Here is a 25,413-nt window from a genome sequence, read left to right as displayed (position 1 = left end):
TTGATGGTGAAGGGTTGAGACCCCCCCCCCCCTCCCACCACCATCATCCCGCTGTCACCTTAACATTTCATATTTATGTCGCGCCAAAAGTTGTCGGCCGCCCCCACCTCCCATAATTTGTCACTGGTCGTCATCGCCTCTTGTGTGTGCGGGAAAGGTCGTGCCTTTCATTTCATTATTTGAAAAATAAATGAACAAGAATGGTGTGTTTTTATTAGGTAGGTAGATAATAATAATATTTAGCAGGTTCCACACCCAGACACACACGGATTGCCCGGACACGATGATAACGATGCCGACGACAATGGATGACGATGATGATGATGATGATGATTATCGTGTTTCTGTTTAAAAAATGAAATACTTTAGCAGGTTCCACCCCCACCCCCCACACGGATAGACCGGACCCGAAGATGATGATTGTGGTTTTGCTGGCTGTTACGGCTGTGATGAGGATGATGATAATGATGATGATGATGATGATGACGATGGCGCAGATGGTGATTATTTGTTCGGTCGCTCAGTGGTACGGTGTCTCTTGTCACAAAATCAAGCCTTATCAATGGCCGGATGAGTGACAGTGATTGTTGAAAATTGTGATCCAGACGTTAAGTCCGTGTGTCAGGCACTTGACTCAGGTGTGAATGTATTCTTATCTTATAAGCAATGACGGGTATTGTAAAGAGCTTTAATACAAAAAGACTCCAAACAGCGATCGGTACCTACTGTACGAAATGGATGTATGGTCGATATGGCGTGCCGGAGGAATAAATTAAATAAAATATTGTGAAGTTCATTGAGCATGGTAAATCCTTGGAAATACGCTTTGAACTAATACACCTGCTAGACAACTCCGATTCCAATATAAACGACTGATTAATATTCCCATATATAAACTATAGTTAGCTGAAAATCTTTCTTTGTCGGGACTCCAAAAGTATGGAACGAATTAGACAAAGAAATCAAACGGTCTTTTAGGAGCACTGATTGATTTTAGATTGATTATTACATTGAAATGTGTTGATATTTATTTTATCCATTATTATTAGGGTGGTGGTGATGATGATGATCCCGCTGATATGATGGTGATGATAAATAAATTAAACATAATTCCCTTTATTCATCCCATAGGGGAGATTCGTCTTTTGGGTCTATTCTAAGGGAAGACTGGAATAACCCAAGCGATAGCCGCAGTGCAGCGCCGCAAATTTAGTTAGGGCAAGATGACTTGCTCAAGACCACTCAGCGGCGGGTGATCGAACTCGGTACCTTTCGGGTGCCAACCAAAGACCGTACCGCTGCCCCTGATGATGATGATGATGATGATGATGATGATGATGATGATGATGATGATGATGATGATGATGATGATGATGATGATGATGATGGGAACTAACAAAGAATACACAGGCATCTAAAATTGAAACATTCCATATTCAAAGCTAATGTTTTACTTTAAAAAATTGAGCTTTACAATATCCACTAAATGTGATCAAAGCGCTTTGTAAAGGGGTCCCCGGTCAACAGCAACATTTGATATGTAGGACGGGACATGCCGCCTGTTAGGCGATATTACAATTTTTCAGACAAAGACAACGCTGTTAACGGCCAGGTACTCATTTTACACCTGAATACGGTGAGAAAATGTGAGTAAAAAGCCTTGTCCAAAGACTCAACTATGCACCGAGCGCGAGGCTCGAACCCAGGACTTTCCGATCCCAAAGGGGTGTCATACCACTAGACCATTATAATGCACGAGACCCATGGTCGACTAGAGTACTACCTATAGTTACGTCATGACTAGACCACATAGCCGCACTACTGTAGGAGTGTTCATTGATAGAGGGATGCGTGTGTGTCATAGAAATAGCCTTAGTGTGTGTGTGTGTGTGTGTGTGTGTGTGTGTTGTGTATGTGTGTGTGTGTGTGTGTGATAGTCAAACTTTAGTAGGTTTAATGAAGTCTTGTCACACACGCGTGATACACCTATACGAATTTCCCTGCCACTGCCACCCAGACACACTAACATCTGACAAGGAGTGAGGGCTGTGGAAGAACCACAGACTACCGTGTGCAAACATTGGCGATTGGTATCGGATGGCAAACTGTGATCGTTTGAATTTGAAATGATTCGAAACACTCGTTACCCCTCCGCTCGCTCGAATCCTGATCGTCTCAAGCTCGTCTCACGTGTCAAGATCGTCTCAAGCTCACAACCCGCTTGATCGTTTTACGATCGAGTAATCGTTTTACTAACTCGCTCTTCCGGCATTGAGATCGAGCACTGACTCGTGGCTTGGCGCTCGATCGTCGATCGAGTAAAAGCGATCAAATAACCCAACACAACCAGAGAATCACGATTCAACGGAGCTCACCAAGGTATGCATTAATATATTGCTTCTGTTTTATGAGGGAAATGCCAAGCTTATATTATTTTTCAACTCTCCTGGAAATTGTCTGCCTGCGCGCTCGGCGCGATCCGCTCTCACTCACAACAATCGCTTCCCATAATCATACCCATATCAGATATCAATCATTCACACTAATCTGATTAGATAATCACACCCCATCGTCCTTATCAGTATTAAATCTTTTATCATCAACTCAAAGGATAAGAATGCCACGTTGTCATTTCAACCTTCGAAATATGATGATACCGACTTGCACCTACATTTGCCTATAAGAATATGAAGTGTCAATTGCCAAGGAGTGAGTCCTTGGTAGTTGACGGTTCATCAATTGCCAAGGAGTCAAATTGGAACTCTTCAGCCGCATGTGGTGATTTCAGTCGGGCCTCAATCAGCTGCATGTGGTGATTTCAGTCGAGCCTCGATTTGCGCGCATACGAATCTCGAACCCTGTCACAGTCACTTTCTTTTCTTCCATTCGCTATTCACTTTCACTCATCCCTTGTCAATCGTTGGCATTTGTTTTTAATTTTTCTGTCCTTTCACGAATTCCAAGATGAGTTAAGATTATATCAAACAAAAATTACTGTTGATTTCGGATTCGGGGGGGGGGGGGGGGGGGGGGGGGGGGAACGAAGTGGCAAATCTCTGCCTTTATTTTAAAGGAAATTACTGCACATCATCTTAATACGGAATAATTAACGTAAAACATTTGTGCAACAAGATCAATCCGTGGCATTAATAGTAAATAGTTGACGATTTACCAACTGGCAAGGTCCGTAACAAAAAGAGGAAATATGGGAGAGAGAGAGAGAGAGGAAATGACAGAGACATACATACACAGAGGAAAAAATGGCAGAGAGGGAAATGAGAAAATGACAGAGAGAGAGAAAGAAGAGTAAAAGAGAGTATTATTAATTAATATTAATACATAACATCACTCTGTGGCAATACATCACTTCATGACACTAAAGGTACTCCGTGGCAGTTAAAAGTACACATGCGTAGTTGATGAACTGACACGGTCCTTGGCAATTGACGATTTGACAATTGTCAAGGTCCTTGGCAATTGACGCTACTATAAGAATATGTAAATATGTACACGTCAGATGATAATGGTGTGTATCATAACCGTGCATAATCACAAATTAAAAAAAAAATATGCTGGTGGTATGATTACAATAACACCACAACAATAAGTCCAATAACAATGCTGGTTATCAGACATGCAAGTACTAGAACCAATTAAAATCTCTCAATCGGTGTGTAGTGTATGCAATTTAGCATGGATGCAGGTATTGTCGGTTATTTTGTGTATTAATACCGCATTGTTTTCATTCAGTTTTACGTTAAACTTCAACGGAGGCTTCCCAGCTTGTCACAGGCTCCAGATTAGCACAAGTAGGTCTTAGATGATTTCTTTGCATTCCTTTGTTACACTGTAAATAGGGTGAATAAAATGATATACAACTACTTAAGTTTTATGCTGCCATGTAAGAAATTAAGATGACTATCTATCATAATCATAGTCTGTTCCAAGTTCTTAATTAAGTTACGAAATGTGTGATTTTTTTTTTTTGCATGCTGGCTTATATTTTAAGTGACATGAATTTTGAATACAGATAGTGATAGACCAAACAGTTTTCTCACAAGGCTGAATTACTTTGAACTTTTCGTCGTTTACAATAAAATATGACTCAAACTTTAAAATGTTTACATTAACGGTGTGTTGATGGGGGGGGGGGGGGGGGGGGGGGGGGGGGGGGGGGGGGGAATCTCCGGATTTTTATACTCGTCTTCATATAAAGAAAAATCCCAAAGTATGGTACTGTAACCAATGAAAAAAGAATCGACTTAAGCAATTCAAGTGTTCGAGCCAATTATCATTAAAATCCATCAGCAAGTTGTGAAGAAATCAACGTCAATGCATGCACATGTGTAGTGGAACAGACTATAGCAATGATACTATTAGTAAATACACTGAGTTGGTCACCAGGAGCTAAACTAAAATGTTTTATTTATCAAAAGTACGAAAGAGACTGGAATGATAGAATTATTATTAAACAGATAAATTTTGTTTCTACAAATCAGGTCTTTACTTTGTTTGTGTTGGAACACACGGAGCTCTCATGCACAATTGATGACTAACAAAGATTGCCGCGCAACTAAGAGCAAGTTTTTAAACCATGAAAATAATGAGAACTCATCGATTTAGTGGCTTGATATAGATTATAGATAGTTCAATTTGTTTCTTTCTTTTGATGAATGAAATGTAACTATGTACATTTATCAATAGTCAACAAATTGGCGCCTCTGATGGATTTTCCCCCTGTAGATTAGCAACCCACTTTCTAAGGGTGGCAAACGGCTATTACTTTTGATGTGCGGCTAAGTGGTCTTGTGGTATGACACTTGCTTTTGGATCGGAAGGTCTAGGGTTCAAGCCTCGCTCGGTGCATAGTTGAGTCCTTGGAAAAGGCTCTTTACTCTCATTGTCTCACCATACTCAGGTGTAAAATGAGTACTTGACCGTTAACAGCATTGCCTCTGTCCGAAAAAAATTGTAATATCGCTTAACAGGCGTCATGTCTCATCCTACATGTTAAGTGTTGCTGTTGGTCAGGGACCCTTTGTAAAGCGCTTTAAGCATAGCATGTTTATTGGATATTGCACTCAAGTTTTTTATGTCATATGCTTCAGACACCAGAATAAACTCAGCCTTCATGAGAATAATTAGGATCCCGATGACTAAATAGATAGAGCAACTCTCTCCATACGCAAAAGGGATGGGATTGATGTCAAATTAATTAGAGCTTTTTTTCTGATCCCCTAGTCAATCATTAGATCTATAAGGCTGGTGTTTATCCTGGTGTCTATGGTGTGAAACAATAGCAATTGCTTGCAACCCTTTTGATAGGAAACTAGTCTATTGCAAAGTGCTATTCACCAGATCTAACAGACCATACGTTTGCGGCCCATGACAGAGAATAATAAGAAATAGCATTTCTATAGCATATAACCCATGACGAAGTTGCGCTCTATGCACTTTACATTGACATTATTTTCAGACTTTTCAACTTAAGCTATGTTACACATGTGGGAACAGTAATCAGTTGTTCATTTTGGTATCGGAGTGTCTAGAAGGTATATACCATTCAAAAAGCCTTGGAAGAACAATTTTCCTTTTTGAATTGTTTTTTTTTTGGAACACTTGTCATTATCAGCACTAATATCTCAATAATATCTATTTATGAATTTAAAACTTTTCTTTTTCTTTTCTTTTCTTCTCTTTCTTTTATTTTTTGGGGTTTTTTTTTTTGTTTTGTTTTTTTTTTGTTAAAGATCAATAACGATAGGAAATTGAATGGAAGCTTCAATATCTAATAAATGAAAACAGATAAAGTGGATGTTTCAGGTTTCCCCTTTTTCAACAAAATACGATGAATGACACACTGAAGGCGAATGAGAGAAACTTGATACTTCGACATTTTTTTTCTGTATTTGTTTTTCTTGACTCTATATGAATCCTTGATTTGGATATGAATTATTATTGTTGTTATTATTCTTTTCACTTAAAATTGATATTTATAAAGTGCCCAGAGCTTGTGTTTTACACGAGAATGAGCGCTATATAAATGTGTATTATTATTATTATTATATTATTAATTATTATTATTATTATTATTATTATTATTATTATTTAAATTATTATTATTTATTATTATTATTATTATTATTATTATTATTATTATCTTTTTTTCGTGTATTAAATTGCAGCTTCCATTCCATTTCCTATCATTACTTATTCATTTGAGCTTCAAGCAACAACATTTTCATTACCCAGTAACCTTTTTTTTTCATTTTGTTTTTCAGATATAGGTAGCTGTAATTATTATTGATGTGACTTCCATCTTCTTTGTGGATTGTGGAAAAGAATCACCATGCTTGTGAAAACAATATTCCTTGTCTTTACATTTACATCGTGCTTTGTAGGGAGCCAAGGGAATCTTCCTAATTTTATTGTCATGTTAATGGATGACGTAAGTTGTTGGCTGTTTTTCCACACGTTCTTTACACTGGCTTTCCTTTGTTATGTAATGTTATCTTTTGTTATTTTAAAAAAAAATGATTATTATTATATTATATTTTTATATCAATATAAAAGATGGGGGATGCTGATGGGGTTCCATGGTGGTCAAGGATTAAGTGGGGTTTAGAAATTAATGAACAAAATTTAATATGTAACAGCTTCCCTTTTTATGCAAATTACAATAAGTTAAGAGTCCATCAGATGTCTTTGATACGCAAATAGAATGTTTCAAATCGACTTGACCCATGTCGTGTATTCATGCAAATAGAATGTTCCATATAGTCTTGACCCATGTCATGTATTCATGCAAATAGAATGTTTCATATAGACATGAACCATGTCGTGTATTCATGAAAATAGAATGTTTCATATAGACGTGAACCATGTCGTGTATTCATGCAAATAGAATGTTTCAAATCGATTTGACCCATGTCGTGTATTCATGTGAATAGAATGTTCCATATAGTCTTGAACCATGTCGTGTATTCATGTAAATAGAATGTTTCATATAGACGTGGCCCATGTCGTGTATTCATGCAAATAGAATGTTTCATATAGACATGGCCCATGTCGTGTATTTATGTAAATAGAATGTTTCATATAGACGTGAACCATGTCGTGTATTCATGTAAATAGAATGTTTCATATAGACATGGCCCATGTAATGTTTCATGAAAATAGAATGTTTCATATAGACGTGAACCATGTCCTGTATTCATGAAAATGAATGTTTCATATAGACGTGAACCATGTCATGTTTCATGAAAATAGAATGTTTCATATAGACGTGGCCCATGTCATGTATTCATGTAAATAGAATGTTTTACATAGACGTGAACCATGTGATGTGCTTTTGTTTTTTACTTGATTTGTTTTGTGTCATATTCTTCCAGATGGGATGGGGCGATTTAGGACTTAACGGTGAACCCAACAGAGAAACCCCTAACCTTGACAAGATGGCTGCCGATGGCATGCAGTTTCCAGACTTCTACACGGGCAATCCTTTATGTTCTCCATGTAAGTTATCTCCACCCCCCCTCTCTCTCTCTCTCTCTCTCTCTCTCTCTCTCTCTCTCTCTCTCTCTCTCTCTCTCTCTCTCTCTCTCTCTCTTTCTCTCTCTCTCTCTCTCTCTATCTCTGACTCCCCGTGCTCTCTTTATTTCCAGATGAGCTTTTATTTTTTTGTAGTCAACTTTATTGAAAAAAAAGTAAGCTTTAATATAGTGTAATATCCACTAAATGTGTTCAAAGCAATGTATAAGGGCTCCCTGATCACTTAACATGTAGGACAAGACATGGCGTTAGGCAATATTTAATTTTTTCAGACAGACAACGTTGTTAATGGCCATGTACTCATTTTATGCATGAATACGGTGAGAGAATGTGAGTAAAGAGCCTTTTCCAAGGACTCAACTATGCGCTGAGCGAGGCTCGAACCCAGGACCTTCCGATCCGAAAGCGAGTATCATATCACAAGACCACATAGCCGAACTTGATGGAGACAAAACCCCCAAAATCCAGATTAAACCTTTGGGAAAAACAAAGTAAGATTCTTAAACGACTTTACCATTCTCCTCCTTCCTCTTCTTTAATATCATATAAATTAATATGTTCTACCTTTCCATTTACATTTGCAATTTGCAGTTTTTGAGTTGTGTAATTTCCAGACTCTAGTGGCCTTAATTTCTACATCTAAGAGTTTTACACATGCAGCGGCGTATCGTAACTTGGGTAAAAAGGTCCATTGCTCTTTTCTCTGCGTCTTATTTCAATATATTATATTTTTAACTCACCAATATGATAAATTATAACCTAAAATGTATTATTATGTATGTATTACCTCTTCTCCTCCTCCTTCCCCTCCTCCTCCTCCTCCTCCTCCTCCTCCTCCTCCTCCTCTCCTCCTCTCTTCTTCTTCTTCTTCTTCTTCTTCTTCTTCTTCTTCTTCTTCTTCTTCTTCTTCTTCTTCTTCTTCTTCTTCTTCTTCTTCTTCTTCTTCTTCTTCTTCTTCTTCTTAATATCAATATTTTTATCTCTAGCTTTAACTTTTATGGTATTCATAATTTCCTAAGCTATGTCCCCCCCCCCCCCCCCCCCCCCCCCACTACTTATAATCATTCCTGTCCAATCTTCCAATCAATTAAAATTATTTTATTATTTCCCCTGCTTTCAGCCCGTGCAGCCCTTCTGTCAGGTCGTCTGCCCATCAGGAATGGGTTCTACTCCGACAACGCCTTGGGTCGTAATGGTAAGAATCATTTGTCGTAATGGTAAACCTCAAACATTGTAATGGTCGCAATGGTAAACATCAAATATTGTAAAGGCCGTAATGGTAAGCATCAAATGTTGTAATGGTGAGCGTCATTCATCTTAATGGTAAGCATCATTCATCGTAATGGTAAGCTTCATTCATCGTAATGGTAAGCTTCATTCATCGTAATGGTATGCATCAGCCTTTCTGATCTGACATCTATATAGATTTAATCAGAATATTTGAGGTGCTCTGGGTAAATGGTTCACGTGTCCCTGGAACGACTTTTGAGATTCAATCCAATCCAATCCATACTGTTACAGCTTCAATACTGAAGGTAGACATAACCTTTGTGAGGTGTGGGATGGTGTTAGGTTATGGCTAATGAAAGATGGTTTGAGGCTTTCCAATGAACATTGGTAAATTCGTCAATTATCTGATAGTTTGTTCATGTCTGCATACTGCTGCATACTTTCAGAGAATTTTAGTTCACGTCTGCATACTGCTGCATACTTTCAGAGAATTTTAGTTCATGTCTGCATACTGCTGCATACTTTCAGAGAATTTTAGTTCACGTCTGCATACTGTTGCATACTTTCAGAGAATTTTATTTCCCTTCTGCTTACTGCTCCATAATTTCCGATGGCTTTTTAAACGTTGAAATGTTGTTTAATAAACTTCAAAACCAGTTTTCTGCAAATTGTCTGTTTCAAACAGTCAGGGACATTTACATGAAGCAGTTTTTAAAAGAAAATTAAAAATTCATCTCTTTCTGTCATATTTGGATGGTATATAGAAAGAACCAATTGACCATTTATTTAAAAAAACAAAACAAAAAAATCTTGAGCACAATATCCACTATATGTGCTCAAAGCGCTTTACAAAGCTTTATTATTTATTTATTTATTTATTTTAAAAAAAAATTAAAGTTGAAAAAGAATAGATAAGCAATCTTCATAATATTCCACAGGTTTAATTCCTTGGAAAAGGCTCTTTACTCACATTCTCTCACTGTACTCAGGTGTAAAATGAGTCATCATCATCAATGCCTTTTTCACCCTGGGTCAGGGTATAGGCCACAGACAAACAGTTTCCATCCTTCTCTATCCTGAGCTAACTTTTTTATATCGTTCCACGTCTTATCACTTCTCTGTATATCAGCTTCTTTAATTCTTCTCCATGTTCCTCATGGCCTTCCCCTTGATCTTCTGTCCCGAGGGTTCCAGTCCAATACTTTCTTTGTTATAGTGGAGTCGTTCTTTCTAAGCGTGTGTCCAATCCACCTCCGTTGTCTTCTTCCTAGTTCCTCTCCCATTGGTTTCTGCTGTGTTCTTTTCCATGCTTCCATACACTTCATTTTTAATTTTATCCATCCATTTTATTCTGAGTAGCTTACGCATGCACCTGTTTACGAAAATCTGTACCCTCCTTATACATGCCTGCGATGCATTCCAAGTTTCACATCCATACAGGAGGACAGACTTCACGTTTGAGTTGAAAAGTCTTAGCTTTAGTCGAAGGGATCTCCCTTTAGTTCTCCAAACTCTGTTCAAAGTTGTGAATGCAGACTGTGCCTTTCCTATCCGTGATTTCACCCCTGCTTCCATGCCTCCATCCTTGTCAATTATACTCCCGAGATAACAGAAAATGTCTATATCTTCGAGTTCCTTATCTTTTATTTTGATCTGCTCCCTTTGATGCATACCTATCCTTAAGACCTTTGACTCTGCAGGGTGAATTCTTAGACCAATTGATTCAGAGAGACTATTTACAATTGTGGTTTTTGCTTGCATCTGGTCCTGGGTGTGGGACTTAAGAGCCTGATCATCTGCAAAATCCAGATCATCCAACTGTCCAGGAGGTCCACTGTATCCCATTTCTTTGCCCTTTGGAGGTTTCCTTCATTAGGTAAAATGAGTACCTGGAAGCTAACAGTGTTGTCTCTGTCCGAAACAAATTGTAAAATTGTCTAATAGGCGTCATGTTACGTCCTACATGTTAAGTGTTGCTGTTGGCCAGGGACCCCTTGTAAATCGCTTTGAGCATGTTTAATGGATATTGCTCTATATAAAAGCTCAATTTTAAAGATTTTTTTTAAAAGCTCAATTTAAAAAAAAAATTTAAAAGCTCAAATCATCTTCATCATCATTATTATCATCATCATCATCATCATCATCATCATCATCATCATCATCATCATCATCATCATCATCATCATCATCATCATCATCATCATCATCATCATCATCATCATCATCACCACCACCACCATCACCACCATCACCACCATCATCATCATCATCATCATCATCATCACCACCACGACCACCATCATCATCATCATCATCATCTTCATCATCATCATCATCACCACCACCATCACCACCACCATCATCACCACCACCATCATCATCTTCACCATCATCATCTTCATCATCATCATCATCATCATCATCATCATCATCATCATCATCATCACCACGACCACCATCATCATCATCACCACCACCATCACCACCACCATCATCACCACCACCATCATCACCACCACCATCATCACCACCACCATCATCATCACCACCGCCATCACCACCACCATCATCATCATCATCATCTCTTTTTTCATTTTCTCTTTCCTTCTGTGTTTTGCCAACAGCTTACACTCCACAAAACATCATGGGAGGAATATCCGATGAGGAGGTACTTATCCCCAAACTTCTCAAGTCTAAAGGGTATACCAGCAAGATTATTGGAAAATGGTATGCCTAATTTGTGTGTTTATGTGTGTGTGTGTGTGCGCGCGTCTGTATGTGTCTGTGTCTGTGGTGTGGTGGCTATAATTATGGATGATAAATTAAAAAAAAAAACAACCCAAAAAACAAAACAACAATGAGCTTTTATATAGTGCAATATCCACTTAACGTGCCCAAAGTACTTTACAGCAACATATAATGAGACGTGTCAATTAAGCGATATTACCATTTTTTTTTTTAGATAGAGACAATGATGTTAACGCCCAAGTACTTATTTACACCTGAGTAAGGTGAGAGAATGTGAGTAAAGAGCCTTTTATCAAGGACTGAACTATGCGTTGCTCAGAGCGGGACTTGAACCCAGGACCTTCTGATCTGAAAGCAAGTGTCATACTACAAGACCACATAGCCGCACAAATTTTGTGTGTGTGTATGTGTGTGGTTGCTGTAATAGTAAGCAATAAATTTTGAGCCCTAGTGTAAAGTCGTTTGTGTCTATGTATGAAAATTATACTTTAAAAAATATTTTTCATTGAGCTTTTATATCCACTAAACATGCTCAAAGCACTTTGCAGGGGGTCCCTGACCAACAGCAACACTTAACATGTAGGATGAGACATGGCGCCTGTAAGGCGATATTGCATTTTAGTTCGGACAGAGACAACGTTGTTAACAGCCGGTACTCATTTTACACCTGAGTACAGTGAGAGAATGTAAGTAAAGAGCCTTTTCCAAGGACTCAACTATGCGTCGAGTGAAGCTCGAACCCAGGAACTTCCGATCCGAAAGCAAGTGTCATACCACTAGACCACAAAGCCTCACTAACATCTAATAAACGGGCACTAGACTCGTCCTTTGAATTAATTGTTCCATTACAGTGTTTACCATTGCTAGGGGGTAGGGGGTGAGTGACACTAAATTAGGAACAGCCTAACCATTGCTAGGGGGTGGCGGTATGGGAATGGGGGAGGACAGGCAAGTGATGTTAAATTGAGGGTAGCGTTGCTCAGTTCTTTGGTCTTTCGCTTCTTAACCAAAAGGTACCAAGTTCGAACTCCCTGTCTCTCTGTGCAGCCTTGAGCAAGTCCCTTTGCCCTAGCATACTTTGCGGGGCTGCACCGTGGCTGATGGGTGGGTTATTCCAGTCTTCCCTTGGAATAGATCTTAAAGAAAAATTTCCCCATGGGGTTGTTTCTGTAATGGTTAAAGTTTTTGTGGACAGCAGGGTGTTGGCCTACCACCCCAACGTCTCTTGGCTGAGAAAACAGGGGTTTTTCTTTTGGGGTCTCCTTCCCTCAGTGGTCCCATGCCTCCAGGCTACACCTGCCCGGGTTTATGTTCGAATTGTCATTCTTCTAGACAGCTGCTGACAAAAAATAAATAAATAAATAAAAATATAATTCCCTTTATTCATCCCCAAGGGGAAATTTGTCTTTAGAGTCTATTCCAAGGGATGACTGGAATAACCCAGGGGTCAGCCACAGAGCAGCGTCGCAAAGTGAGCTAGGGCGAGGTGACTTGATCAAGGCCACACAGCGCATCGGCGGGTGATTGAACTCAGTACCTTTCAGGTACAAAGCAAAGACCGTACCACTGAGCCAGGCTGCCCCAAAACATAAAATTCCCTTTATTCATCCCATAGGGGAAATTTGTCTTGTGGGTCTATTCCAAGGGAATAACCCAGGCTTCAGCGTGCAGCAAATTGAGCTAGGGTGAGGTGACACAGCACAGCAACGGGTGATCAGCGTGGCCCAGCGGTACAGTCTTAGCTTCATACCCGAAAGGTACTGAGTTCGATCACTCGCTGCTGCGCTGTGTGGCCTTGAGCAAGTCATCTCGCCCTAGCTCAAATTGCGCCGCTGCACTGCGGCTGATGCCTGGGTTATTCCAGTCTTCCCTTGGAATAGACCCTAGAGACAAATTTCCCCTATGGGATGAATAAAGGGAATTTTTTAAAAATGTTATTTACTTTAAGGGTACGAAGCAAAGACTGTTTCGCTGAGCAGTCCAATCAAGCCTGCAAGGTTGCCAATTTTCTGTATATTTACAGAATTCAGTTTGTTATAAACCATCAGAATATTTTCCAATCACCCACTAAGCGGGGGGAAAAAGTATGTACAAAAGTCTTTATTGGAGTTCAGCACTCAGAAAGGGGTCGGTCAATGTGTTTTGTGTAAAAGTCCAGTAATTTTTGCCTCCTGAATTGGCAACTCTGAAGGCTGTTGATCCCTGTCTGATCAGTGTTGTGACCCTCGCACAGGGTGGCTGATGGGTACTTGGCCTTGGCCTCATTTGGTCCAGGGTGGCCTATTGAGCATTCAACAACTATCCCATTACAGGGTTTCCCCGATCTGCCACCTGGGGGGGGGGGGGGGGGGAACCCACTGGGTCGGAGTTTTACGGGGATGAATAAAGCAAATTTAAATTTATTTTATTTTAAATTTGACCTATTTTTATTTGTTCTGCAGGCATTTAGGTCATCAACCTCAGTACTTGCCTCTTCGCCATGGCTTTGATCACTGGTTTGGTTCCCCCAACTGCCACTTTGGCCCTTACAATGATAAATCTACCCCAAACATTCCAGTGTACAGAGATGACAAGATGGTGGGAAGGTAGGGTTTTGAGTCACGTTTATATGAGTGTTTATGCTTATCTGTTTCTCTCTGTGTGTTTGTGTGAATATGTGTGTGTGTGTGTGTGTGTGCTTATGTGTATACATGTGTGTATTGATGCCATTATGTATGTGTGATTATGTGTTCATTTATGTTTGTAATTGTTTGTTAGTTTGTTGTGTGCTTGTTTATCGTTAGCCCATATTGCTGTTACTGCTCTCTTAGGGAAAACATAAAGTTGCTATGGCCTGTTTGAGTAAGATGTGGTTGGATGGGTCAATGGTTCCATTTCTCCGTCTTGTCACAAAGTCAAGCTATAATGTGCCTGGTCAGTAGCCAGATTGGTTATAGTGATTGTGAAACATTCGGGTCCCTTTCTTGTGTGTACTAAAGTCCTTTACACTCATCGTCCCACTTGACTCGGGTTGAGTGAGTACCTGGCAACAAGCAGTGATGGATATTATAAGAGTGTTAGTACCAAAAAAAATGCCTAACAGGCGACTGATACTGTATGAAAATAAATACGGTTCCATATGACCTGCTGGGGCGTATTATTATTATTATTATTATTTATTATTATTATTATTATTATTATTATTATTATTATTATTATTATTATTATTATTATTATTATTATTATTATTATTATATTATTATTATTATTATATATTATTATTATTATTATTTTATTATTATTATTATTATTATTATATTATTATTATTATTATTATTATATTATTATTATTATTATTATTATTATTTATTATTATTTATTTATTATTAATATTACTATATGTATGCTTTCTATCTTTTCATCAGATATTATGAAGAGTTTGCTATTCATCGGCACACAGGAGAGTCCAATATGACACAGTTATACACACAGGTTGGTTTGGATTTCATATTCTCACGTATGTTACAAATTGTCTTAAAACTTTTTTCAGGGAAAACCGGCTTTTAGAAATGTTTTGCCTGACTTTGGTTGGTATTGGTGAGTTGATTTTTTTGAATATGAAAGTTTTGGTTGATAAAAGCACACCTGTCTACTTGAAATTGGAAAAATTTGTAGTTTTCAGGGATAAAAACACAGTAGACAATTTTCCGTATTTTTACAGAATTCAGGATGTTATAAGCCCTCAGTATATTTTCCAATCACCTGCTAAACGGGAAAAAGTAATGACTTTTTACTGGCGTTCAGCACTCTTACTGTAAAATAAAGTTTTTTTTGTGTTTTTAACTTCAGATCTACAACTTTCCCCCTTCATCGTCCTTCTTTTTGGCGCTGAAACGACCTGACCTAATAATGTCTCTAGCACCAATGTTTACTTATTTGCAGGTCTGGAAATATTCTCAAACCCACTCAAAAAAGAAAATATTGTCCATGACAACAATATTAAATCAGGCCCATGATTGTCGTCGGTTATCAGACCTGCTGATATGTGCCCGTCGGGTTTGTGCAGACAGTCCTTAACAATCGACAAGCGTCTTTCCAAAGGGTAGCAAGCAATTGATACCATCAGTTTAACGCTATAGTGACAGTCGTGAAAGGGGCTCAGGATAGTTACTATGTTAAAAACCACTCTTTTTCGGAATTAAAAAAAAATAAACAAAATTTTTAAAAATTAATTGAGCTTTTATATAGAGCAATATCCACTAAACGTGCTCAAAGTGCTTCAGAAGGGGTCCATGACCAACATCAACCATTACCATGTAGGACGGGACATTACGCCTGTTAGGCAATATTACAATTTTTTCGGACAGAAACAATGCTGTTAACGGCCAGGTACTCATTTTACACTTGAGTACGGTAAGAGAATATGAGTAAAGAGCCTTTTCCAAGGACTCAACTATATGCAGAGTGAGGCTCGAACCCAGGACCCTCCTATCCGAAAGCGAGTGTCATACCACAAAACTACATAGCCGGAATGGTGGATGGTGTCGAGTGTAGAGCATCCGTCTTGTGACCAGGCAAAGGTGCGGTAACTGTTGGGTCATGGGTTCTTCTCCCCATCACAGCAGGGTTTTTGTTCTCTGCTGTCTTCTGGCACTTTCTCACAACATTTATTGTTACAGTCCACTCCGGATAATCGCAACACCTTGGGATCTACAAAAATTGTTGCGATTAACAGAAGTTGCAATTAACTGAAGTTGAGTTTCTTGTTCACAATTGCAATATTTTACACATATAAGGTAAACTCAAACCAGATGTTGCAAACATTGTTCCTTTTCCACACAGACTCAGCAATTTGATTGAAACAAAAACCATATGGCAAGTCTGTATAGATTTTGGCAAGCTAAAGCAACTTTGATGCAAGCTGACATTTTATTCCGATTGGATTAATATTCTCTCTTTTGTTCTCAATATTTGTTAAGAGTCAAAGAGATAAGCCGTGATGAGAGACAATAAGCTCTTACCAAACCCATTGGTCACAGTGCACAGTTGTCAATCCCAAAACAAAGGGTATCGCTCAGTCTCTCTTTACATCTGTCATTATCTACCTGTTGTCAAGACTATGCCCAGCTCCCTCACCTACTATCTAATGGTCACAGATGATCACACAAACCCATACTGCAAAGTCCCACCCACTTTTGTCTCTAATAGCATGGTGCGGTTGACACACTACTGTAGCATTAAACCCTGCCCACCCTCTATTCTTCATAATGTCATGATTTCATCGATGATACAATTTAATCATGGGATTTTGTTTGTTTGATATTTTGAGTTCCCACTTCTTGAGGTCAAAAATTAGTTGCGATTAACCGAAGCTTGTTGCAATAAACCAGTGACTTTTATATAAAATTAATTCCATTTCTTGGGAAATGTTGCGATTAACCGAAAGTTGCGATTAACTGAGTTGCGATTATCCGGAGTGGACTGTATTATTAACAGGAATAAAAGGAGATGATGTGGCCGAGTGGTTAAGGCATTGCACTGCAACCTGTAAGTCCTGGATTCCACCTTGCTTAAGGCACTTTAGTTGTTTTTTTTCCCCTTGGGCAAGATTATTTACCTCCAATTTGTTCACTTTGGACAACATGGGCCGATCTGCCTCGTACTACGAAAAATTAGTAGAAACACGATTTTTTGGGCTCCAGCTACAGAACTGCATTATCCTCTTTGACTCAATAAATCTTGTTGAAAAGGAAAGTTTAGTTCCTCAGAACCTAAATTCAGAACTTAGGAACATTTCTGGATCATGCTGAGGGCAAATTATTTATGTCTAATGCTATTTAAAGTGGATTTTTCTTATTTTCCCTTGGAAACTACGAATTTTTGAAATTTCAAGAAGGCAGCTCTGCATGGGTGATTCCTCTTGACGTCAAACATTTGTTTAATGGATTATCTATATTCCTTTAAGGAATGCTTGGGCAGTGTTATCTCACAATGTTGTACAGAAGGGCTTAATTTTAAAAGTTTAACATGAAAATGTGGTCTAGTGGTATGACACTCGCTTTCAAATTGGAAGGTCCTGGGTATGAGCCTCGCTCAGCGCATAGTTGAGTCCTTTCAGAAGGCTCTTTACTCACATTCTCTCACCGTACTAAGGTGTAAAATGAGTACCTGGCCGTTAACAGCATTGTCTCTGTCTGAAAAAAATTGTAATATCGCCTAACAGGCATCATGTACCGTCCTACATGTTAAATGTTGCTGAAGGCTAGGGACCCCTTGTAAAGCGCTTTGAGCATGTTTAGTGGATATTGCGCTATATAAAAGCTCAATAAAACTTCTGTGCTTTTTTTTTTTTTTCAGGATGCCATCGAGTTTATCACAGACCAAAAGAAAAACCCTAGTGGTCTCCCTTACTTCCTGTACTTTGCACCAGATGCGACACACGGACCTGTCTATGCGTCCAAGAAATTCCTTGGGAGATCCAGGCGTGGACTGTAAGGACCTTGTTTGATTTTTTATTATTATTATTATTATTATTATTATTATTATTATTATTATTATTATTATTATTATTATTATTATTATTATTATTATTATTATTATTATTATTATTATTATATTATATATTATTATTATTAATTATTATTATTTTATTATTATTATTATTATTATTATCATTATCATCATTACCATCATCATCATCATCATCATCATCATCATCATCATCATCATCATCATCATTATTATTATTATTATATTATTATATTATTATTATTATTATTATTATTATTATTATTATTATTATTATTTTATTATTATTATTATTATTATTATTATTATATTTTTTTTTTTTTTTTTTTTTTATTGTTGTTTTTGTTATAGTAGTAGTAATAGTTAGTAGTAGTAGTAGTAGTAGTAGTAGTAGTAGTAGTAGTAGTATAGTAGTAGTAGTAGTAGTAGTAGTAGTAGTAGTAGTAGTAGTAGGAGGAGGAGGAGGAGGAGGAGGAGGTGAGTAGTAGTAGTAGTAGTAGTAGTAGTAGTAGTAGTAGTAGTAGTAGTAACTGTATTGCCATGGTAATTGCTATTGTTATCATTTAACATTTCAGTTTCTAGGTGGGGACCTTTGACCTCCCATGGTGGGCAGGAGTTCACTTGCTGTGTCTTCTTTCCCCTTATATCTGTTTTCTGAGTTGCTCTGTCTTTCTCTTGAAATGAGATCGCTTGATTTTGTCCTGGCCTTGGCCGGAGTCCTTGGCTGAAAGGGAAAATGTATAGTTATAGTTTTGGGAGGTGATATTTTTTCCTGCATATCACCTCTCTGTTACTAATCATTATATTTTTGTTTGAAACATATCTTGTAAACATTTGAGTGTATTCCCCTTAGTGGAGTTCTGTGCTGCTGTCTGGATGAGTCTTTTTGGTGATTTCACACTAAGTACACTTATGGTATGCTCCCTTAGAATTTGCATCAATTCTCTATTTTAACCAATTTCTCTTTGTCTTCTTGTTTTCTTGACTACTGTTACTTGTAATTCTATAATTCTTCTGTTCCCGGTGCAGAAAAGATCTATTTGTATTGTAAGTGCTGTAAAAGCCCTTAAAAAAATAAAAACAAACATTTCAGTTTTTCTCTCTCTGTTTCAATGACACAGTTCCTATTATTTGCCTTAATTTTGGTCAGATACGGCGATGCAGTGATGGAGCTTGACAACTCAGTGGGCCGTATCTTGAAGGTCATAGATGACAACACCCTTGTATTTTTCATGTCGGACAACGGAGCTGCTACTTACGACAAAGCCAAAGGTAAACATTAGAATCACTATTTTAATTAATTACTCTTATGTTTAAATGTTGCGAAATTTTGGCTTCAATTTCAGAATTTGATGAGCATCTCTAAGTAACTTACTTACTTACTTATCCGAACCAGCGACTACCTGAACTCTTGCCCTTTGGTCTTGTGCCATGACGTAGAAGTTAGACATCTTTTGTAGTTGTTCCACTTGACTATATAGTGTGTTACTGATGCTTGGATTTGGTGGGAGGAGTGTACATCTCTAAGTCACCAAAACTAATTTAAATGGAAAAAGGATGCCAGACGAGATCATTTGGAGGATTTTGAAATGTTATTTAATCTTTGTGTGGGTAAATTGTAGATTTTTGGGGATTTTTTTAGTGACTACAATTTTCATATCCTAAAAAGTACGAATATTTAAATTTTTCAGTGCGCTGGTCTGCCTTACGTACTCAGTGATAAACTTGGTCAATAGTGGGGGTCTTTATAGCTCAATTGCTAGAACACTCACTTCACATGCAATTGGGTAAATACTAATGTCTTTGTTATAATTGAGGAGCCAAGTGCTAATAGAATGTAAGTCATAGGAAGTTAGTTTTGAAAAAAGAACCAAAAAAACAACAGCAATAGAACATGAGCTTTTATATAGTGCAATATCCACTAAACATGCTTAACGCATTTTACAAGGGGCTCCTGACCAACACGTAATATGTACAACAAGACATGATAAACTGTAAACAAAAAAAATAATATTTTAGTATTGAGATAAGGGCCGGAGTCCTTAGCTGAGAGGAACGCTGTCAAATGTATTGTTATAGTTTTGGGAAAATTATATTTTCTTCCCTCTGAATCATCTCTCTGTTATGCTCTGTTTTATATTTGTTTTGAATATGTTTTGTAAGCATTTGAGTGTATTCTCTTTAGTGGGATTCTGTGCTGGTGATCTGAAACCTAGTACACTGATAGAGTGCTCTCAGAATCTAAATCTAGAATTTTTTTACTATCCCATTTTCTTCCTTTTTACTGGCACTGAATGTCCTAAATGTGTCGCAAGCAGTGTAAGTCCCTTAAAATAGTAAACAAACAAAATAAACAAATGTAAACTCCTAATATTGTATACAGTACTTACAAGATAGGACACACACTTTGAGGAATCCAAAGGACAATATCACACAAGGACAGCCCTGCAATGGAATCCATCCAGAAAGAGGGAAAAAAGGAAGACCAAGGTCAACCTGGGGGAGAGACATTCTGGTAGAACTGGATGGAGAGGTCTGGGATGCCCTGGCAGGAGATGGAAAGACTGACTGGCCAACGCCAGACCAGAAGAGGATGGAAAAGTTTTTAGCAGTGGTCCATACCCACCCACTGTGGGATGAGGACTGAAGAAACTCACTAGATTCCAGTACACTGAAGTCTAGCACACTTGTGAGGCTATGTGGTCTTGTGGTATGACACTCGCTTTCGGATCTGAAGGTCCTGGGTTCGAGCTGCGCTCAGTGCATAGTTGAGTCCTTGGAAAAGTCTCTTGACTCACATTCTCTCACCTTACTCAGGCGTAAAATGAGTACCTGGCAGTAAACAGTGTTGTCTCTGTCTGAAAATAAATAGTAAAATCGCCTAACAGGCGTCATGTCTCTTTCTATATGTTACATGTTGCTGTTGGTCAGAGACCCTTGCTTTGAGCACGTTTAGTGGATATTGCACTATATAAAAGCTCCAGCACTTTCTGCAACACAACATGCAGGAACTGTGTGACCGAAATGTCTTAGTTACCTCCCTTTAGTATCGGAATTTGGCACACCAGGATTCTAGCGTGCATTTTTTTTTTTTATTTTTTTTTTTTTGCTTTTCCCAAGAGCGCTCTAGAATCCAGCGTGGCTCATCAATACAGTCTTTGCTTCGTACCCGAAAGGTAATGAGTTCGACCACCCGCTGTTGCACTTGTGCTGCACTGCAGCTGACACCTGGGTTATTCCAGTCTTCCCATGGAATAGACCCTAGAGACAAATTTTCCCTGTGGGATAAATAAAGAGCATTTTTATTTTATTTATTTATTTATTTATATGTTCTGTATTTTGTTCACATTTCAGGAGGAAGTAACGGTCCATTCTTGTGTGGGAAAGAAACAACATTCGAGGGAGGAATGAGGAGTCCAGCCATAGCCTACTGGAAAAACAAAGTCTCTCCTGGACAGGTAATTTTACCTTTGAAGACACAGAGTTATGGCCTGCGTAAAACCCTGCATTCGCAAGATTTTGGGCCTTTTCCATACAGCTTTATATTCTATAAATTTTCGGTTCTGTGGTCTAGTGGTATGACACTCGCCTGCGGGATTGAAGATCCAGGGTTTAACTCCTGCTTAGGGCAGCACATGAGTCCTTGGAAGAGGTTCTTTGCTCACATGTTCTCACTGTGTTTAGATGTAAAATGACTACCTGGCCATCAACAGCATTGTCTCTGTCGTTACAAAATATTTGGTATTGCCAATAAGTGCCATGTCTCATCCTAAGTGATAAGTGTTGCTGTTGACTAGAGCCCCATTGTAAAGAGGAGTGGATATTGCACTATAGAAATGCTTAATTTTCAAATTTTGTGTGGGGGGTTTTTCCCCGTTTAGATGATGCAATTACTCTAAAATAATCATTCTTTGTTCCTAATCATTACATAACTTTCAAGATGTTATTGTTTTAGCATACTTTTTGCACTTTTCGTTATCATCTTGTCCACTTCAAAAATCCATCATCCATAACCAGGACAATTGCAGACCTGCTTACTTGAAAACTTTAAAATTTGTAATTTTTAGGAGAGAAAATAAAAATCAACAATTTACCCTCAAAAGGATTCAATAACACTTCTAAATCCTTACAATGATATAGTCTGGCATCCACTGTCATTTTCAATAAGTTTTAATGACTTTGAGATGCTCACGAATTTCTGAAATTGGAGCCAAAATTTCGTAATTCTACGAATTTTTCGTAGCAGTCGGCAGGTCTGCAATTCAGACAGCCTGTCTTTCTCCTCATTTACTTCTTTATTGGACAATGAATCAATCATACCATCATCAATGCCTGGACCATCTGGATTCCATCATCGATTACTTCAACAAGATTGGAACTTCGTTTCAAGGATACCGTTCATCATCATCATTATCATTGCCTTTTTCACCCTGGGTCAGGGTATAGGCCACAGACAAACAATTTCCATCCTTATCTATCCTGAGCTAACTTTTTTTATCTGGTTCTATGTCGTATCACTTCTCCGTATATCAGCTTCTTTAATTCTTCTTCATGTTCCTCGTGGCCTTCCCCTTGATCTTCTGCCCTGAGGGTTCCAGTCCAATACTTTCTTTGTTATAGTCGAGTCATTAATGGAGGATATTGTTACTTCCAAACAATTCCCCAGTAGCTGGTCGAATTTAGGTTTGTGAAATGAGTAAATAAAATTCCAAAATGTATTTAATTTTTAAAAATTACACTTAGGAAAAAAAAAAGTAAACATGTGGTCAATATTCATTTATTTTTCTATTTTCTATCGATTAGAATTTTCAGTGAGAGTATCTTGGCTCAGTGGCAAAGCCTGAAAGGTACCGAGTTTGATCACTCGCCACTGAGCTATGTGGCCTTGAGCAAGTCTTCTCACCCTAGCTCAATTTGTGGCACTACACTGCGGCTGATGCCTGGGTTATTCCAGTCTTCCCTTGGAATAGACCCAAGAGACAAATTTTCCTATGGGGTGAATAAGGGGATAACTGAAAACCCTGTTGGATGTGAGAAGGATGCTCTTCAGGCAATTCCATCAGCCACTCCGAGAATAATAGTTTCATAGTGATCTAAGAGACCCAGCTACCCAACCACTGCTTGGTGAACAGGGGGGGATGTTATAAAAAATCTTGACTTTACTTGGGATCGAATTCAGTTTGAGCTGTTGTTTCCCCTTTGTCTCCTAAACACGTTGAAAGAAAAACACTCAAGGCAAATGGGAGATGAAAGGATGGTGTTGCTAAGGCGAATAAACTAATATTAATCAACATTATTTGCCTTAGAAATGCCATTCTTTCATCTCTCATAATTTGTCTTCAGTGTTTCCTTCATCATGTTTTGTTGACAAAGGAGAAACCCGAAACGTCCACATCATCTGTCGTTCTTCATTCAAGCGAAGCCTCCTTTCAATGTGACTGTTGTCATTTATTTCTTTGAGCTTCAAGCAGGAATGAAAAATAACATGTCGGAATAAAAGATCAAGAACAAAATTTGGTGATCAACCATTTCCTTGTTTGGGCCCTAAGATTTGGAATGAACTACCACATAGTCTTGAGTCACTCTTTCTCTCTCACAAACTCCTTGGGCTCGGAACTGCATTGTGTTACATGTTTGTGTTTAATGAATACGTTGATTCCTTGGTCCAGATATCCAGACAACTGGGCACTGTGATGGACATGTTCTCTACCTTAGTGACGTTGGCTGGAATTGACCTGCCAAAGAAAACGCTGGATGGGCTTGACCTGACTGGGGCTTTGCTGAAAAATTCCAACACAGAAAGGTAGTTAAAATTTTGTTACTGTCTAATTGAGCTAATTCTAATTGAGCTTTTATTTAGCACAATATCCACTAAACATGCTCAAAGCACTTTACAAGGGGTCCTTGATCAACAGCAACACATGACATGTAGAATGAGACATTAGGCCTGTTAGATGATAATACAATTTTTTTTCCGACAGAGACACACTGTTAACGCCCAGGTACTCATTTTACACCTGAGTATGATGAGAGAATGTGAGTAAAGAGCCTTTTCCAAGGACACAACTATGTGCGGAGCGAGGCTCGAACCTGGGACCTTCCGGTCCGAAAGCGAGTGTCATATCACTAAACTACATAGCTCACAATACTGTCTATTTCTTTTTTGGATGAGAACTGAGTTCTGGCATGTTCTTCTTATTGTTTTGGTTGTTGTTGTTGTTTGTTTTTTAGTTTGTTTATTTTTTTTTTTTTTTTTTTTTAATTAATTTTTTTTTTCTATTCAAATTTTTTCTCACAGCTAAAATAATTTGATGCTGACGTCAGCTGAGGAAATTGGTAGTATAAGAAGGAAAAAAGTAATCATCTGGAGCCCTGGATGGGGCCTTTTGACCTCCCATAGTGGGAAGGGAGGCCCTTTGGAGCCCTGGATGGGGCCTTTTGACCTCCCTAGTGGGCAGGGAGGCCCTTTGGAGCCCTGGATGGGGCCTTTTGACCTCCCATAGTGGGAAGGGAGGCCCTTTGGAGCCCTGGATGGGGCCTTTTGACCTCCCATAGTGGGAAGGGAGGCCCTTTGGAGCCCTGGATGGGGCCTTTTGACCTCCCTAGTGGGCAGGGAGGCCCTCTGGAACCCTGGATGGGGCATTTTGACCTCCCATAGTGGGAAGGGAGGCCCTTTGAAGCCCTGGATGGGAATCTTTTGACCTCCCATAGTGGGCAGGGAGGCCCTCTGGAGCCCTGATTGTGGCCTTTTGACCCCCCATAGTGGGCAGGGAGGCCCTCTGGAACCCTGGATGGGGCATTTTGACCTCCCATAGTGGGCAGGGAGGCCCTCTGGAGCCCTGATTGTGGCCTTTTGACCTCCCATTGTGGGCAGGGATGCCCTCTTCTTCTATCCCCCTCTATCTGTTTTCCAACTTGCTTTCTGTCTTAGTCTTGGAATGAGATTACTTTGTTTTGTCCTGGCCCTGGCCGGAGTCCTCTTTTGGGAGGGAAGCAGTCAAATGTATAGTTATAGTTTAGGGAGATGATATATTACTCTTTGTAAATCACCTCTCTGTCATTTGATGTTATATTCTTTTTGTTTTGAATATATAATGATATGATATAAGCATTTGAGTGTGTTCCTTTTAGCGGCAACCTGTGCCTATGTCTGGATGAGACTTTTGGGTGGTTCCCTTCTTATTTTTTCTCCCATGCTTTTTTAAAATTGCAAATCTAGAATTTTCGACTCTCATTTTCTTCCTTTTTACTGGGGCTGAAATGATCTAAATTTCGGCTGTGTGGACTAGTGGTATGGCACTCACAACTCGACACTCAGCAAAAATCCTGACTTCACTCAGGATTGAATCTTTGTCCTTTTACATTTGAAGTGAGTGC

The 25,413-nt window shown here is 38.7% G+C and overlaps 1 protein-coding gene across 2 annotated transcripts in view; it reads left to right on the top strand.

Annotated features, from left to right (window-relative positions):
- The first annotated feature begins 2,269 nt into the window (after positions 1–2,269).
- LOC144958262 (N-acetylgalactosamine-6-sulfatase-like) overlaps positions 2,270–25,413 on the top strand; it is a 33,373-nt gene continuing 10,229 nt past the window's right edge. Inside the window, exons 1-11 of one of the 2 annotated variants that reach the window (XM_078890108.1) lie at positions 2,270–2,379; positions 6,282–6,448; positions 7,392–7,515; positions 8,672–8,746; positions 11,406–11,508; positions 13,971–14,114; positions 14,934–15,000; positions 17,866–17,999; positions 19,187–19,308; positions 21,391–21,494; positions 23,706–23,839. In XM_078890108.1, the coding sequence (XP_078746234.1) occupies positions 6,350–6,448; positions 7,392–7,515; positions 8,672–8,746; positions 11,406–11,508; positions 13,971–14,114; positions 14,934–15,000; positions 17,866–17,999; positions 19,187–19,308; positions 21,391–21,494; positions 23,706–23,839 (1,106 nt within the window). In that variant the 5' untranslated portion in view covers positions 2,270–2,379; positions 6,282–6,349. Of the gene's footprint in view, positions 2,380–3,505; positions 3,810–6,281; positions 6,449–7,391; positions 7,516–8,671; positions 8,747–11,405; positions 11,509–13,970; positions 14,115–14,933; positions 15,001–17,865; positions 18,000–19,186; positions 19,309–21,390; positions 21,495–23,705; positions 23,840–25,413 lie in introns of those variants that run through there. The other variant, XM_078890109.1, reaches the window with a different exon arrangement.

Source organism: Berghia stephanieae, chromosome 12 (assembly GCF_034508935.2).
Source record: "Berghia stephanieae isolate SIO BIC M18660-M18661 chromosome 12, UCSD_Bste_1.3, whole genome shotgun sequence".
In the NCBI taxonomy this organism is placed as follows: Eukaryota; Metazoa; Mollusca; class Gastropoda; order Nudibranchia; family Aeolidiidae; genus Berghia; species Berghia stephanieae.
This window is presented reverse-complemented; position numbering and strand designations above follow the sequence as displayed.